This window comes from Chaetodon auriga, chromosome 12 (assembly GCF_051107435.1).
Source record: "Chaetodon auriga isolate fChaAug3 chromosome 12, fChaAug3.hap1, whole genome shotgun sequence".
NCBI lineage: Eukaryota > Metazoa > Chordata > Actinopteri > Chaetodontiformes > Chaetodontidae > Chaetodon > Chaetodon auriga.
In genome coordinates, this window is record NC_135085.1 from 10,225,573 (window position 1) to 10,242,630 (window position 17,058).

General features: G+C 43.4%; 2 protein-coding genes across 3 annotated transcripts in view; one reads left to right on the forward strand and one right to left on the reverse strand.

Annotated features, from left to right (window-relative positions):
* nsun4 (NOP2/Sun RNA methyltransferase 4) overlaps positions 1–17,058 on the reverse strand; it is a 181,782-nt gene that overhangs the window by 30,612 nt on the left and 134,112 nt on the right. The gene's annotated exons all lie outside the window — the stretch shown is intronic.
* ccdc18 (coiled-coil domain containing 18) lies at positions 48–15,656 on the forward strand. Its single transcript, XM_076744181.1, has 26 exons — positions 48–551; positions 761–953; positions 1,163–1,318; positions 1,571–1,677; positions 1,964–2,092; positions 2,375–2,471; positions 2,585–2,706; positions 2,823–3,102; positions 3,336–3,423; positions 3,570–3,787; positions 4,197–4,307; positions 4,556–4,687; positions 4,992–5,126; positions 5,284–5,361; positions 5,496–5,612; positions 5,717–5,884; positions 7,875–8,017; positions 8,970–9,133; positions 9,265–9,478; positions 10,585–10,684; positions 10,824–10,961; positions 12,155–12,283; positions 12,449–12,586; positions 13,283–13,705; positions 13,814–14,584; positions 15,318–15,656. Exons 1-26 carry the CDS (start codon positions 469–471, stop codon positions 15,336–15,338), a joined length of 4,455 nt encoding a protein of 1,484 aa, XP_076600296.1. The 5' UTR covers positions 48–468; the 3' UTR covers positions 15,339–15,656.

Consider the following 17,058-nt stretch of genomic DNA (forward strand, 5'->3'; position numbering starts at 1 on the left):
CAAATTGGACTGCCACCATGTCTTTTAACAGGTCCACACTGGTGAAGTAGGGAAGTTTTGTAATTAAAAGTTCAAAATATGTATATTTCATGATTTCATAGCGCGAGGCGACAAAACTAATATTTCATTCAAAACGTGAACGTTGTCTGTCCGGTCGTTTGGTAGCGTTTGCTCTAAAAACAACGATAATGTTAACGTTAACTAGCTAGCCACCTGTTGATACAGCGAGCACCTTTGTTTACATGTAGCGAGCGTAACCATGCTAGTTAGTTTGCGCTGCAGTGCTGTAGTCACACAGTTTAAAACGTAACGGTATATCGATGAGTTAACTTAGTTCTCCGTGTTCTGTTTCTCTCCAGACATCCACACATGTTGGAAATGCTGTTTTAGCAACTTAAAGCTAACGTCAGCAAATCAAGACAAATTACTGAAGTTAACACGTAGGTTACGTTTGTCATCATAAATTTAATGTTGGTGGAAGATGTGGTCAGTTTGAGGAATCTACTTCGACTGACGGATATCAGAGTGCAAAGTGCGGGACAGAAGCTGAGGTGAGCTAACGTTAACTGCATGACATGAATACGCAGTCTCCACCAGCTGTTGATAGCTACAACACCAATCCTCATAACAATTACTGCAGAGTTAACCTGCAGCCACCAGTTGAGGACATTACACAAAGTCAGTTAAATGCTGTATTTGACTCTTCATCCTCCTTTCTTGATTCCCTCCTCATTAACTTTCTCATGTCCACCTTCTACAGTCAGTCACAAGGACATGATGACATTGTTGAGTGTGAGCAGAAGAGATCTAATCACCTGACCTTACATGACCTGCAGGTACCTGATGTTTCTCCATCCCACTCAGGCTGTGTTTGTCAGGAGAAGCCTCTCAGTGGAGCAGCTGAGAGACGTGCTGTTGATGGTAGTGTTAGCCCACCCTCCTCCAACTCTGTGGTGAGCAACAAAATTGTGTGTGTCCTCTTGCCTAAAAAGGTTAAGAGACAACCAGTCAGGTTTGCTCGCTGTGCATCACTGTCTCATGCTGCGGACTGTCATTTGTATTTGAGCCAGGGTACCATCATAGCTAAAATGTAAATAATAGAATACACCCCCCACTGCAAATACACACCCCTTGTCCTCACGTGTTCTCCTGTCATATTCAGTCAGTCTCAGTCAAGGCCAGGTCAGTAGAGATGGAAGCTGTTTCTTCAAGGAGGAAGGCAGGCTGTGTGCGTCAGGAGAACGCCCGTCTGACCATGCAGGATGAGCAGCTCATCAGTGATGCTATGCAGTATGAATTGTCCACCTTCAAGTCTCAGGTATGACAATCATCCCTCCACAGGTGATGCGTGTGAACAAAGGTGCTATAATCTTTAAATATTTTATCTTGTGCCTCATCTTTGTGTGCTGCAAATGAGTATACTGTGAATTAAGTGCTTGTTTCAGTGTTTTGTTGAGACTTGGGACATGGCAGATTTTCTCACAGCAATTAAATGATAAAAGATACTTAAGATACTTGATATAAACAGAGAAACTGCACTGGATACATATGCTGTTTTTTCAATTTTTAGGTTGACCTCAGAGGCCTTAGGATCGGCGTTAAGAACAATGTGACAGTCATGAGTGAGCAGATTCATCAGCTTCAAGCAGACCTGGAGGCTCAAGCCGAAGAACTAAAGTAACCTCATGACCTGAACTTATGCCTCTGCAGATGTCAAGATTTGTGTATAAATAGTATAGAAATTTGATACTAAATTGGTGTGAAGATGTACTGTGCTATGGGGTACACTAGTAAAAAGTGCCTATAAACCTTTGCTGCTATTTCTCTTTCAGTACTCCTACAGGGGAAGGCTTGTTTGGGGCTTTTAGTGATTTGCCTTTGACCTTTTTTTCTTGAAATTTACACTAACCTCTGTTTAACTTAGCATTATTATCCTAACAACCTGTCATTGTCTGTTTGCCAGGGCAGCAGAGCTGAGGGCAGAGTGTAGCCAGGAAGCAGCAGCTCACAGTGACATTGTGGTGGCGACTCTCACTGAGGAGCTGAGCAGGCTCAGGGATGAGCTGGACACTAAAACAGCACTGGGCAAACGGTGATGTCTTTATCTGGGCTTGACTTCCACACTTGATTTCATTTAATGACAGTAAAGTTGTAAACTGTACTAACATTTTGGGAAACTGAAACTGAAATTCACCTACAGTGTCTTTTGTCATATAATTGCATTTATTACCTGTCATATTTAAGTATTTTCAATTGAACTAAATGAAGGGATTGACACAAGTTGAAACACAAATAGATATTCTATGTCTAATTTACTTTCAAAACACGATGGAGTTATTGTTTAAGTCCTAATGTTCTACCTCATCTCTTACAGGGCTGAGCAACAAAGAAATCAAGCACTTCAAAATGCAGAGAAACTCAAAGAAGCCTTCAAAGACTATAAGGCTACCATTTCCATTAAACTTTCCAAGGTACATTTAATTACATTATGTAATTTCATTATTTGAGTATATGCATATCCATTTTCTATAGCTCCTTTTTAGTTACATGTTGGTGCCAAAAATGTGTCATTTGTGTTTTTAAGGTGATGGAGAGTGAGAGCAAACTCAAGGAGAGTCTTATTGAGTGTGACAGAGAAAAAGAAGAGTTGGAAATGAAGTGCACTGTGCTGGAGAGAGAAAAGGCTGAACAGAGCCAAACAATTCGGTAAGTCTGAGTTTGTCTCATTCCATGTTTTCTGGCAATGATTTCCTTCATATTTGTATGTAGAAACAGAAATAAATTGGAGGATTCTGATTAATCATTGTCCGTATGCCACCCAGCCAACTAATGGAGGAGGTGAGCCAGGCCAAGTGTGCAGCTGCTGGTCTCCAGGGTCCACTGGAGGAGGCTGGACGAAAGGCCTTACATCTGGAACGACAGCTTATGGAGCGGGCAGCAGAGTGCAGGGAGCTGGCCTCTCTGCGCAAGGAGCTGGAAGACCTGCGAACTCTGACCCAGAGCCAGGAGCTGAGGCTGACCCAGAGCCACAGCGAGGCTCAGCAGAGCCAGGCGGAACTCGCCAGCCTGGAGGCCATACTGGCCCTGCTGCATCTACGAGAGGTGGAGAGGAATAAACGCACACACAATCACACTGCTGTTTGTGTTCCCACAGTTTTGTCAAGTCTCCCACCATGTCTTTACCCAGGGGATTGTTACATCATTAGTCTATTTGTTTGAACAAACAAGCATTTGGTGCCACAGTAACTTTCCAAAACAAGTTGCTATATTTATCGCTGATCTTGTGTGGGGGATGACTTGTTTACTGTTGTCATATTTAATTTTTTTAATTTCAGGGTGCCTCGTCATCGCTGTGTGGCAGGCCCTGCATGTTGCCCCTTGTGGACTATTCAGGAACTGCACACCTACTGAAGCTAAAGCCAGGTATGCTGACAAACTGTGCACTTCATTACAGCCTGTGTTATCTGTGCCTATTGGCAGAGATGTTCACGTTTGCTCTTGTTTGATATGTAATAGAGGTATTCTTGCCCTCTCTTTCCCTGTTGCTCAATCGTCCTCCTCGCCTCAAGGCGAAGGCTACCAGCAGCTGCTGCGAGTGCTGCAGTCGATGGAGGCTGAGCGGAGCAAACAGAACAGCCTGGTGGAGCGGCTTCAGGAGCGTCTGAGCAGAGCCCAGGAGGAGATCTCCTCTCTGCAGAGCTCCATGGCCCAGAGAGCCTCCCACTACCAAAGCCTCCACACGGAGCTCCTGGACAAAGTCAGCCAAGCCACTGACACAGAGAAAGAGGTCACTGTTCATATCTTGTCCTCCATCATCCCCTTTCTTAAGTCTTTCTTTCTTTGTCTGTTTTGTTTTAACGTTTGTACATATCCTGATTTTCAGCTTGAAGCTGCTTGAACATTCCTTCTTTGCACTGAGCTGTCGTACTGTTTGGATCAAGCTGCTCAAATGAAAATCAGATTTTCTTTTTGTTTACAGAGCATTGTTAGTTTATATAGCAGTTTCATGTTCAAGTGTATGTTTCTCAGCCATCAAAAGTGAAGATATTATATAAAGGTCCTTGCTCCTGTATGAATTTTTTTTTTTTTTTTTTTTTTTACCAAGCTTGAGAGCTGATTATTGATTCTTACAGACTGATGCACTTACAAGCTGTTTGGGTTTTTTTTGGTTTTTTTTCATCTCCATTTCCCTTCAGTTGAAAAGAAAAAGTGCCCGTGCGGCTTCTCTGGAGAAACAGTTACAGGAGAAAACCTCGGCCTACAGTCAGGCTGCACTGACCAACACTGAGCTGGAGAATCAGCTGCTGGTACAACACACACACAGACCCTCATGTGTGCTTTTTCTTTGTCATGTGTCTTATTTGTTCCCTGATGGCGTCAGCAAGCCGCTGACATGAAGAGCAGTGAGGTCATGATTCATAACTGCTTTGGACATGGCTCATACTTTATATGCACATTCCAAACATTGTTCTCTGTTTACCAGCTGTTGTCTGCAAAGCCACAAATTACTTACAGAGTCCTTTTTTATTTTTTGCTTTTCTTTTACTAATTACAGGAGAAAAACAGCACCATTCAGCATTACCAGTCACTGATGAGCAAAAAGCAAAGAGAGTACCAGCAGTCTCTGGAGAAGTGTAAAAAATCTCAATCTCAGCAATTCACAGAGCAACAGCACAGAATGGAAATGGTGATCTACTTCTTCATCTTTATCTTCTTCATGTTCTGTCCACTGATCATACACAGTCAAATTCTACCACACCTCCATGTTACAGTTCATTTCAATTCTATTCAACCAATCGTTGTTTCCTCAGCTACAATGTACTTCATGCCCAGTATTATTAAAGTCCATTTGCACCTAGAAATTGCTGTAGAAGAAGCTGGAGAGATTTTGTGCTCAATGCTATTAGAAGGACACCAACTGTGACCATATGTTTAAAGTGGCAAAAGTGATACTACCTGTAGTAAGTAACAGTTGTTCCTTTCTTCTGCAGTTGCAGTTGTCTCTGCAGGAGGCTCAGTCTCAGGTGTTGGAGATGGAGCAGGAGCTGAGCTTGCTCCGGAGGGAGCGAGACGAGGCTCAGAAAGCAGCTGTTGAGCTGCAGAGCTCTGTGGACCAACTCACACAGGTCAGGACACTTCTTACAGTATGAAGGACCATATTAGTGTATCTTATTACCCTCAGTGAGTAAAGCAAAGGAAGCATTTCAGACTGAAGTTAAAGGTACAACGACTATAATTTAACCCAGGTATATACTGACTATTTGATTTTTGATTTAATTTCAGCAGACACAGGTTGAAGTAAGACACAGCGAGGAGTTGCTGCAGAGTTTCAAAGAACAAGCGGCTCAGTCTGCCACAAAGGTTTGTACAAGGACCAGGTTATCATAGCGAAACACAATAAATGAGATTTAACTGGACAAAAACATCTGTCAGAATTCAGAAATGTCATCATAACCATTAGTCTGCACCATCTGTGACTTGTGTTTGTATGTCAGGTGTGTGAACTGGAGTTGTCTCTGTCGGCGTGCAGAGCGGAGCTGAACTTATGCATGAAGCAGATGGAGGAGGTGCAGAAGAACTGTGAGAGTGAGCTGCAGAAGAAGAATGACAAGGTACAGCGATACACACAGTGAGGCTCAGGTCTCAGCTTGCAGGAAAAGTTGGACGAGAAGCTCTCTTCTCAGACTCATCTCCTCCCCTGTTCCTCCCTCCTCAGGTGTCCTCTCTGCAGGAGAAACTCTGCAGTGCCAGTCTGGTTTGTCAGAGCTCCAACGAGCAGAACCTGCAGCTGCAGCTTTCCCTCCAGCAGCAGCAGACCATGCTGACCGAGAGTACTGCTCACATTTCTGAACTGGAGGAGAGTCAGAGCCAGCTGCAGACACGGGTAAGTTAGAGACAGTTAAAAAAAAAAAAAAAAAAAATGAAAATGTACATATGAAAATATATACAACACCGAAGAGTATTCATAAGTTATTCTAGTGCACAAATGAACTGCAACAGCTAACTGCACCAGTTCAATTCAAAGGAGCTTTGTTGGCAAATACAGCAGTATTTGTTGCCAGGGCAAAAGAACACATATCATCTAAGAGTGTTTATTACTAAACATGCATGCAGTCATGTGATGTGTGTTTGAGTGATTACTTAAAAACAATGAGCAGGGTCAGATTCATTCACAGAGGTGTCCCTACTGATGACTGTTTATTCCACTTTCTGTGGATTGTGTATTAGTTAGTAATTAGCTTGTGGTAATTGTACTGTTAATACATTTATTTAGGAAATACACCACATAAGCACAGTATAAGTTGAGTTACTAAAGGTATATTATGCAAGATTTTTCTAAAAATCGATGTACAGACATCAGTCCGTCATCACTCATGACCCAGCAGGTATCTGCTCAGGCCCTGCCCTCTGTATTTCTTATTTTCTTATTATTTTGCTGTGTGGGGGACATTTCTGGCTGTCATCCTTTGGGCAACTCACAGGATGAAGCATGTGCTTTGGTTGCATTCACACAAAATCCAGCACTGTGGCACCTTCCTGCTGGAAGGCTTGGTTTGGTGTGACCTTAAGGCCCCTGTAATTTCTGTCTGTGTTATGCTTCAGTGGTGCACACAGTATTTCCAAACACATTTTTAGTTAATCAGTTACCACAAATGTTATTTCCTCGTGGTGAATTTGAGGCCCTGGGGCAGTTTCTGCTTGATTTGGCTGTTCTCTGTTCATGGCATCAATGCTTCTCTGTCTCAATTTAACTCACAGCGTTACATGTTGAGCAGCAGGGAAACACTCCCCTTCATCATCTATGAAGATTTGTCTGAGTTTAGGTTCAGTCTCAAGTTTGGCTTAATCAATTTTCACTTTCTTGCAATAAGTCTGATTCATGCCTTTCTGTTTGCTAATAGTTTGCTCAGCCTTTGAGAAGCTTCAGGACAAACTTTGTCAATGGTGTCTGTCTAGCATTGAAGGATCTTAGAATAGTGACAGTCAGGCTTAATGGGTTTATGTGGCAATAGAAACTTGTTGAGATATTTTTCTAAATGCTTGATAAAGTGATTAATTCTAAAAAATCTGCAGAGTCCAATTTAATGGTACTTGAAATCGAAGCCCTTCTGCTTTTCTCTTTCAGCTCAGTCACAGTCAGGCATACATTTGCTGTTGCACTGATTTAGGGTAATTTGTGTAAGGTCTGTCAGTATCTGTGTTTTTTAGGGTTTACAGTCAGAGCCCTCATCTAACAAATGTGTATGATGTGGCTTCCAGTAAGCTGTGTTTACAGGGTGGCAGGAGAACCATATCAGGAGGATATTCATATGTTTTTATAAGTCACAGTCCATCTTCCATCCATCCTCTGTGATGGACTTTACTCACTCTTAATGTTGCATCGCAGGTTCAGTATAAACCATTTCCACATTTAATTCTGCCAAGAAAATCAAGTAAAGTCTCACTTTTTATGTATCATAAATTAGGGAGTAGCTTCTGTTTAGCAAGAAGAGCATAAAGAGCAGAAGATGAGCCGACTGATACACCCTGCACATCTCACAAGCTTTCGGTAAATCTGTCTCACTGCTTCAGGGAAAGAGCTGAACGTACTTGTGATTTGTTTTATAATTCAGCACATTTTAGCTGCCGGTTGTACTTTCTGTCCCCACAACAAACAGCACAATGGTCTCCATTGAGTAGAGGAGCCGTACAGGGACAGCAACGTGCAGCCTCTGTGTACAAGACGGACTGACCAGGCTGCCTGTAGGGATACGCTGTCAAGAACTCTTGTGTTATTGTTTTATGGTAGTTTATCAGAAAAATGAAATGCATGTCCTGTTTGTTTACATTTAGGAGGAATATGAAGATGGATGTTTATGTTGTGTCTTCTGCAGGTGTCCAGTCTGGAGCAGCAGCTGGAACGAGCCCGGGCCTCTCTGCAGGATGAGGTCAGGAACAGAGAGCAGGATGCCCGGGAGAAAGACAAGGACCTGCAGGAGATGAACCAGCAGAACACACAACTCTCCCAGTCTGTCAGGTAAGAACACCTGTCCACACAGGGACACTCATGTTAAACTCTGGGGAACAAAGGAAACCAGAGTTAGTGCACAGAATCTTTTCATTATTAGTTGATTTTCAGAGGTTTTATGTTTTAGTACCACAGTGTTTTTTTTTACTATTCGCCATTTTAAACACAAAACCAGTCACCAAAGCTGTAACAGAATCATTTAGAATATAACATTCGGTGCCAAATATTTTGAAATCACACTAGTTCACAGTTTCTTGATAGCAATGCAATGTTTTCTCCTTACTTGTAGTATTAAGTGTCATTCACAGGTGCAGATATGTAATGCAGTTTGTATGGGGCTTTTATTCATGACTATTTTCTGACACAACATGCCAAGAAGCATGCTGTTCTTCTTGACCTGCAGCAAAGACAGTCAAGTCTGTAACAGTCTTGTGATTAGACCACATCCCATTTTTCTGTAGGCATGAAGCAGCCCTTCTCTCCCCACCCCCTGTCACCCATGGATATGTGTATATAAATGGGGATCTTACTCATACGAGAGTGGGAGATAGCAGTGTGATGTGTTCAGAATACTTTCATTCTGCAGAGCAGCTGCTTAGTTTCATTTTGTGACATTTTAAAAAGCCCCAAAGCAAAAGCTTGTTGGTTGTTTGAATATGCCACCAAAAGGCACATTCGCTTAGCTCAGTTTACCTACTCTAACAGCTCTGGAAGAATTTCACTCTCTCGAAGTCCACAATGGGATCCCTGCTTACATTGAGGTGAGGAAATAGACATGTTCTTGCCCCCAAAGAATACGATGTGTACACAGTGTGTTTTTGGTGTAACATTGCTTTTCTTCTGTTCTCTTTATTGTGGCACATTGTCTAAAAGCCTGTTTGATTGGTTTATGTAAGACTTTTAATTGCTGTACAAATGTACTGTTTATTGTTTTGTGTTTTTCTCCGTCTGCCTTCTGCAGCCATCTGACAACAGATATGACAAAGTATCAAGGGGAGCTGCTGTCTAAAGAGCTGGAGCTGCAGCGCCTGAAGAGGGGCGTCACCATCAAGACGTCTCAGATCAGCCGTTTGGAGGAAAGCCTGCAACACATGAAGAGCCAGCTCGACAGCAAGACTGACATGGGTATGTCGCACAGTTTCTGTTCTTATACTTATCTTTTGCAGTGTAGAGATGATTTACGCTGTTACCGCACATACATCACTTGCTCTCTTTCCTTTAACTTTTTGTTTTCCTTTCTGTCTTGCTCATCCCAGTGGTGGATCTGGAGGAGACGCTCCATCGCTGTGAGGCCAACAGGCTCAACTGTGTCCAGCGGGTCCAGATCCTGGAGGGCCAGCTTCAGGCGGTGCGGGGAGAGTTGGCTGACACTCTGGAGCAACTGCAGGAACTCAGAGATGTTCTGCAGAGAACCCAAACCATTGCAGATGAACGGCAAACCTCGGTGGAAAAACTGACTGACCAACTTAGGTGAGGACACGCCCTCATGTGAAATATCCTTCTGCACACAGGGACAAAGGACAAACTCCAGATGGAGACAACGTCCATGTGCTGCTGCTCAGATAAAATCCTCTGCTGTATTGGACTCAGCTGTGCTTGAAACAGTATCCACACTGTATATGTGTATCACAGACACACAGACACACACACACACACACACACACACACACACACACACACACACACACACACAGTCACGGAGCCGATCCAGTGTCACCCTAAACATCTCTCACTCTGTCTGTGTGTCTTCTGGATAATGTCATGGCTAATCTTTGCTCTCAGATGAAATAATGACATTGTGTACATTTGTAGTGAAGAAATCTTTTGCTGTTGTAAAAATCTGAATTTCTGATAATTGTTTTTAAGTTATTATTCAAGGTGGAACTTGTGTCATGTAATGTCTTGTGCCTGTTTTACATGTATGCTCTTATTTAATGTGATATTTTCTATTTAAAACATGCCACTGACACAAATCTGTGTTACTTTGAATCACATGTGTCGTATAACACACTGTGTGCAGCATTTGTACATCAAGCACTCTCCCATAGTGGACACCATCATGAATGATTGAACCATTTTTTGTGTAGAATGAGGGAAAAAAAACAGATTTGTCACTCTTTGTCACTCCATCCGTCCCTAGATTAGATTGTGAGCACAGACATTAAGGTGGACATGCTTGACACTGTAAACGCCCTTTAAAGAAGAACATAGCCGTTTTAGTAACAGCTCTAGGCTACGACCATGAGCCGGGTCACACACAAAAAGGCACTGAAATGAGTTACACCCATAGGCACGCTGTAACCACTCAGACCAAAGGTCAGCCTAAAAATGTTCAACAATAAACTCCTGTGAAAGTTCGCGAATCGTGTTCCCTGATCGAATCGCACACAGCTGTAGCTGCTATTCAGAGCACACTCTGGTCTGGTTTCCTAAAGTTAGTCAGTGCTTTTTTAATATTATGTTTAATGTAAATTAATAGGTATATCTGTTTAACTATTCAATAAAAGTCTGTGTGTGTGTGTGTGTGTGTGTGTGTGTGTGTGTGTGTGTGTGTGTGTGTGTGTGTGGCTTCACAGTGAGACGCAGAGGGAGTTGGAGGAGAGAACTCACGAGGTCTTAGACATGGACAATGCACTGAAGGAAAGACAGGGGGAGCTCCAACAGAGAGCAAATCTGGTACAGCACGAACACAAGCACACATTTATCAGTATATTTCATTTCATCTGCACAATATGTTTTGCTGCCGTCTCTTTCTGCATTTTTTCGTGTTCTCAATGTTCTCTCTTCCTTCCCCGGCCGTCCTCATCGCCCTCAGCTGGGCCAGCTGGAGGTGGCCATCAGAGAGCACAAGAAGGAGATGGAGAGGAAGGTGGAGTCTGTGCAGCAGAGCCTGGAAGCCCGGGAGAGCGAGCTGAGGGACGTGCAGAGGGAGCTGACAGACAGAAACATGAAGGTCAGGAGCAGCCACAGAGTAAGAGGGCAAAACATGTGAGAAACTGGCCTTCATAGACATTTCAAGAAGAGCCGCCGAGGAAACAACATAATCAACAGGATAAAGTTCTGTCATTCGACAAAATGGCTTATAATGATTTCTGTTGCTAAATGAATGAAATAAACAATCAAAAATATTTTTCTTTAAAGTAAAACATCTTTAATGCTTCATAATGTCCATCATAATGTTTATTATGCAGACTTTCTCAAATAGACATTATATTCAAATATTACTCTTCACAACACACAGAGTAAAAAGAAACATGTCTCCCGCTCTCCCATTGCCCTCCATCTTTTACTCCCCCTGTCCACACTGGTTTATGACCTCATCACCCAGTCTCTTTATTTTATTTGTGTTCAGTGTCTCGTCTTACTGTGACTGCAGCAGTTTCTCCTCAGAGCTTTTCTCAAAGCTGCTGTGACTGAGAGAAGAGAAGGATGACATCATGTTTCATGAATTCATTTACTCACTACATGCACAGTGATTGGTTGACACGTGACCAGTCTGTGTCTGTGAAATAACATAATCCAGTCAACAATGATTGGATTAGATTTGATGAAATTAGATGAAATGAAAAAAAATGAAATTACATTAAAATGGAATTTATGTGAAATTTCTATCAATACATTTGAAATTAAATTAAGTTCATTGAATATTAAATGTCATATTTAATATTGACATTTCAATTAATTAGAAATTAAATACTTTCAAAAATGAATAAAATTCTATTTAAGATTGCATTCAATTAAATTCTGCCTTAAATTTCCATTTTAAATTGTCTTTAATGAGAAATTTATTAGATTAGTTAAAATTAAAAGAGCTTGAGAGATATATTTTAGTGTTTTAGATATTTTATAAATTGTCATTTTTCTTACATCTTATCATCTTTGTGTTTTGACTGAACAAATCTTCATTCTTTGGTGGGCTGATTCTGCATTTTGCACATATAGTGAAATACATAATAGTTTGTCATTTCATTTTAATACAGCTGGAATCTAATAGAAGTCATCTGGTGCCATGAAGGCAGTTTTGAAAACTGACTTTTAAGCCCAGTCTAGCAAATTGTGACACTGCCAATCTTATGTGTTGGAATGTAGATGTTCAAACTGTGTGCTGATATCTCCGCGTGTGTGTGTCTGTGTTCATGGTGTTAGGAGTCGCAGCAGCTCGCCGTCTATCAACAGAAACTTCAGACTTCACTGCAAGAGCTTGAAGAAACTCAGCGTCGGTGTGAGGCTTTGACCAGAGAGCTGGACGCTGCCAAGCTGCACGCCCAGGACGAGGTGAAGTCAGAGCACAGTTACTTATTATTTCATGTTAAAGCACTGTGTGGGTAAAAGGATGTGGGATCAGTTAGACCTCATTAGAAGGAAACATCTCACACCATTGGCAGAATTCTTTGGTGTTGAGGGTAAATAAAAGACTCAAGTGTGTGTGTTTGTTTGCAGGAGGTCCGGCTGTGCCGCGCAGAGGAGGAGCTGGCACTGAAGGAGGCACGCTGGCTGCAGCTGGAGGCCGGGCTGCAGAGCACGGTTGCCTCTTTAGAGCAGGAGCTGGAGCTGGAGAGGGAGCAGCACAGCAAGGAGGTACTCTTAGGCTTCAACACTGCTGTCATCTTCCTCCATCCAATGCATTCAATACATCTATTAAAACAGTTCAACAAGTCGAACTTCAGTTTGAACTCTGTAAAGTAGATTTATTTTTGACTTGACGAGAGGGAAGCTGTGATGCTGCAGTGCAGGTTTCAGCTGTTCTTTCAGACCCACCTCAGCCGTATATTCAATTTCTGATCGTTGTGATGAGCATGTAATTTGAGATGGTAAATGGTATCACAGGAATGTGACACCAGTTGGTCTGCAGAGTTCCCATCAGTGAGTCTGTTTCTGTTTGTCTGCGTCACGTAGAGGTCTTGTGATTTTTGGTCTCGGATCAGCCTTTCTGCTCATCACTGTCTTTCCCTCTCCGTGTCCGTTTCTGTCTAATTTCTTTTCCTCTTTTTTTTTCTTTCTTTTTTTTTTTTTTACATACGCCAACACCGTGTGAGTTCCTTATTTTACTAAATCTTCAGTTTCTCTTCTTATTACCTCATCTCTCCCACACACAGCTGATAATGTCTTAGTTCCTGCTGATATTTTTGATGGTCCATCCTGCTACAACCTGTGGGTTTACCCGATAACATCAAAAGGAGGTGGATCATATCATATCAGGGCAACATACTGAGCTGCACGTCAGCGTGTAAAATCCAAACTTGTCTCATCTGTCTGTTTTCCCTCCCCTGCCAGCTGGAGTCCCTGCAGCAAACTCGAGGCCAGCTCCTCAAAGTCTCCGAGCAGATCTCCTCCACCATGCGCTCCTCCCAGGAGCAGCTCGCCATTAAACTTCAGCAGAGCCAGAACCAGCTCGAGCAGGCCAAAGCCCAGCTGGACCAAACCAAGACTGAGCTGGACTGCACCCGGAAACAAGTAAGTCACCTCCAGACTCAGAGAGACCAGACTCAGACGCAGCTCCTTCAGAGTAAAGCCCAGCTGGAGCAAAGCAGGATTCTGTATGAGCAGACCAGAGCCCAGAACAGTCACCTCCATGCCCAGCTGGAACAGCTCAGCGCCCAGTTAAACCAAGCCAGAGTCCAGGCCGCCGAGCTCCAGACTCAGCTCCAGGCCTCTGAGAAGTCCATGGAGACTTCCAATGAGTCCCTGCTCATCAAGGTAGAGTTCTTCAGAAGTGTGAGTGTAATGAAAGTTGCATGATGGAAGCGTGTCGCTGAATTTCTTCTCAATATTTGTGTCAAAGCTTGTGTCCTGATCTCCATGCAGGAGTCTGAGGTGACCCGTCTCCAAACCAGGATCTCCAGTCTGGAGCGAGCTGCGGACCGGCAGCATCTGTACAATCACACACTCTCCCTCCCTGCTCTGCACCAATTCACACACTCCTCACGGTGCTCCCCTCCTTCCTCACCCAGAAAACCTCAGACAGCTGTCTCCTCGTCGAACCACGCTCACTCGACTCACCTCCTCTCCCCAACACACACACAAGCGTGCTCATTTCCCCCTGCTCACACACACCTTCAGCCCACCTCTGCCCCTCATCTGTGTGACCAAACTGAGAGCCACAGCACGTGTGACTGGCTGCGGAGCAGCAGTATGGACTCCTCTCTGGATCTCCCTCTGAGCCTAAAGGCCAAACTGAGGGAGCCCCTGAGCAAGCAGGCTTGCGACTCCTCCTCCTCCTCCTCCTCCTCCTCCGTCTCCTCTCTCCTGGAAATGGTGGACCACAGCTGGCAGGGCCTCAGCGCCGTGGACACCACAGCAACCTCTGACCTCTCCTTCAACCCCCTCACATACATGGCGGACAGGCAAGGTGACATAAACCTCCACATGGAAGCTACCTCGATGCAGGAGGTGGACGACGAGCAGACGAGTGAGTCGAGGAGGGAGTCTGTGTGCACTCTGGTGGGTCAGGAGGAGGACCAGGTGGATATGAGTTCACTCACAGGGATGCTGCGGTTTGTTAATCAGACGTTAGCCATGCAGGAGGACCCGTCCTTATGGAGCTCCACAGGAATATCAGAGACCGGATGCAGTCAGGTAACAACCCCACCCCGTCTGATATATACAGTGATAGATAACCAATAAGTCGATCGACAGGAAGCTCTGCATTTATTTTAATCATCAAGGATCCAGTGCCTTAAAAAATACATTTGTTTTTATGTGCTTGAGCTGAACACTCTCACTATAATCGTGGTTCAGCCTCTAATTTGGTTCCATTCTGTCTGCTTCTAACATTTCATGGACTTCGTATCCCAGTGCTTTAAATACTACTACTAATAATTATTTCCCTGTTAATGTCGGTCTGCTGGCACAAACTGAACAAAGTACGCAGGAGGTAAATAGTATCCCACATCTCAGAACAGAGTCGATCACCAGTGTGACCAAATTATTTTTCACGCTTTCATTTTCACTCACTCATGCAGTGAAGTGCTCTCAGTGTCCGGCTGTGGTAATGCAGTTCAGCACTGCAACTCTGGACGGCTGAGGTGAACAAAACACAGTAACATACAGAGGATTGGATTTTGATTAGGTTTAGTTTAGCCGATACTGATCCATTAAAATGTCTGGATTGATCCAGAAACTGGATCACAGAATCAGGTTCAGCAGCCTCTCAGTGAACATGTGCTGGATCTCTGGATACAAACTTACCTTGTGGGCACAAATTAACTGAAATGTGAAGATCAGTATGGACCGTGCAGTAGCTCAGGGTTTCTTGTAGAGATGGTAGTCCTGGTGCAACACTGATGCATGTTTCCTTTTCCACTTTCAGAGGGACATCAAGGAGACATGACGCTGTGTTGCCGAGGAGACGTCAGAGAGGAGCAGAGTTGTGTAAATTGGTGACATTCTGGTGTGTCAGAGTACGTGAAACATGATCCTACATTCATGTCCATCCCTCATTAAGTCTGTCCCTTCGGTGTGTCTCATTGAAATCAAGCTGCTGGGAAATGATCTCTTTAGATGACCACTACTTCCAAGTCTGTAAAGGATCTACTGTGAAGCGATTTGTAGCATGTGCATTTCAAGTTGTGTCTTTTCCCAAACAATATCTATGTTTTTACACAGTTTTAATAAGCTAAGTGAATAAAAGATGTCTTTATATATACGCAGTAAGTATTTTCCTTCCTTGCATGTGTGTGTTTTGCTTGTCCACCACTGTGATTCGTAGTTTTTCTCCAGAGAAATGTGAAGTCCTGCTTTCACAAACATCTGTTTAGATGTTCCCATGCTGTTGATGAGTGTGGAGTCATGTTACCAGAACAACTGGCAGCTTGCTCCCCAGGAGAGGAATGTTTGGCTCTGGACTGGGAAGGGGGTCATGCTGAATCTAGTACAGACTCAAGCTGGTTAAATTGGATTTGGCACACTCATGTAGGCTTACATAACAAGAACAGCAGAAATGTTTGCACTCTACTGAGTTTTAGAATGAGTTTTATTACTTTAGGCTCTTTTTACCCATCAGATTAAATGCTGGTATGACTCTGAGTTCACAAGGTTTAAAGATGTAAGGAAGTAAATCTGTTTTGCCAGAAATCTGTAAAGATATGTGCAGGAATTGCTACATCTGTAGCAGCAACATTCACACTTGGCCCCTCTTCTCTGGCTCTTTTCCTCCAGAAGAACACTGCTTGCACAGACACTGCAAGCCACTATCATAGGAGCATTACATCTGTCGCTGTAGAGAAGCCGGTACTTAAGCAAGCTAACTGAGCTAACTGCACCTACCTGTCCAACAGGAAGCAAACCAACTCTGCCTTGCTTTTCATCCTCATCCTCTCCTGGCTCCAGTTTCTCTAACCCTCAGCAACACAGAAAACAAGCATTATTCCCAAACTATTCCTTTAATATTGAGTATTTTTGTTGGTATTTTCCAGCATACTTTCCCCTTTCAGCCATGCTGCTAAGTAGGAGGGGTGGGGTTTTTTTTATGTGTCTGTGCCCAGGGGCTCTTTGTCTCATAATCAGCCTATGCTCTCTCAAGATCAGAGCCTGCATCACTTCTTAAAACCCATCACAATAGAAAAATAACAAAAATAATGGTTACTTATTCCAATCACCAGTCCAGCCCTGATGTTAAATCATTTGTTGCAGATGAGAGAAAGTGTTTGGTCTGGCAGGCAGACCATCAGAAGGCTGACTGAAGGCTGTAAATGTCACGGAGTGATTTCCTGCCTACATATGAGGGGCACTGTTCATATTTACATTTCCTCTCCACAAGCCTCAAGAGTTACCTGATGCTTTCTCTTTGTGTGTGTGTGTGTGTGTGTGTGTGTGTGTGTGTGTGTGTGTGTGTGTGTGTGTGTGTGTGTGTGTGTGTTACCAATGGAGACTGCAATCATTCCTGGCAGCAAACCGTCCTGTGTGTCCTACACTCTCATGCAGCGGGGGTGTGCTGTCTGTCATGAGTGGACATGTAGCTCTACAGTATAACAGTGAAGTATTGGGACCGTCTCTGTCTCTTTGCTCTCTTTGTCTTTTGCTGTTCACTGGAGAGGATGTGGTTCAATCAG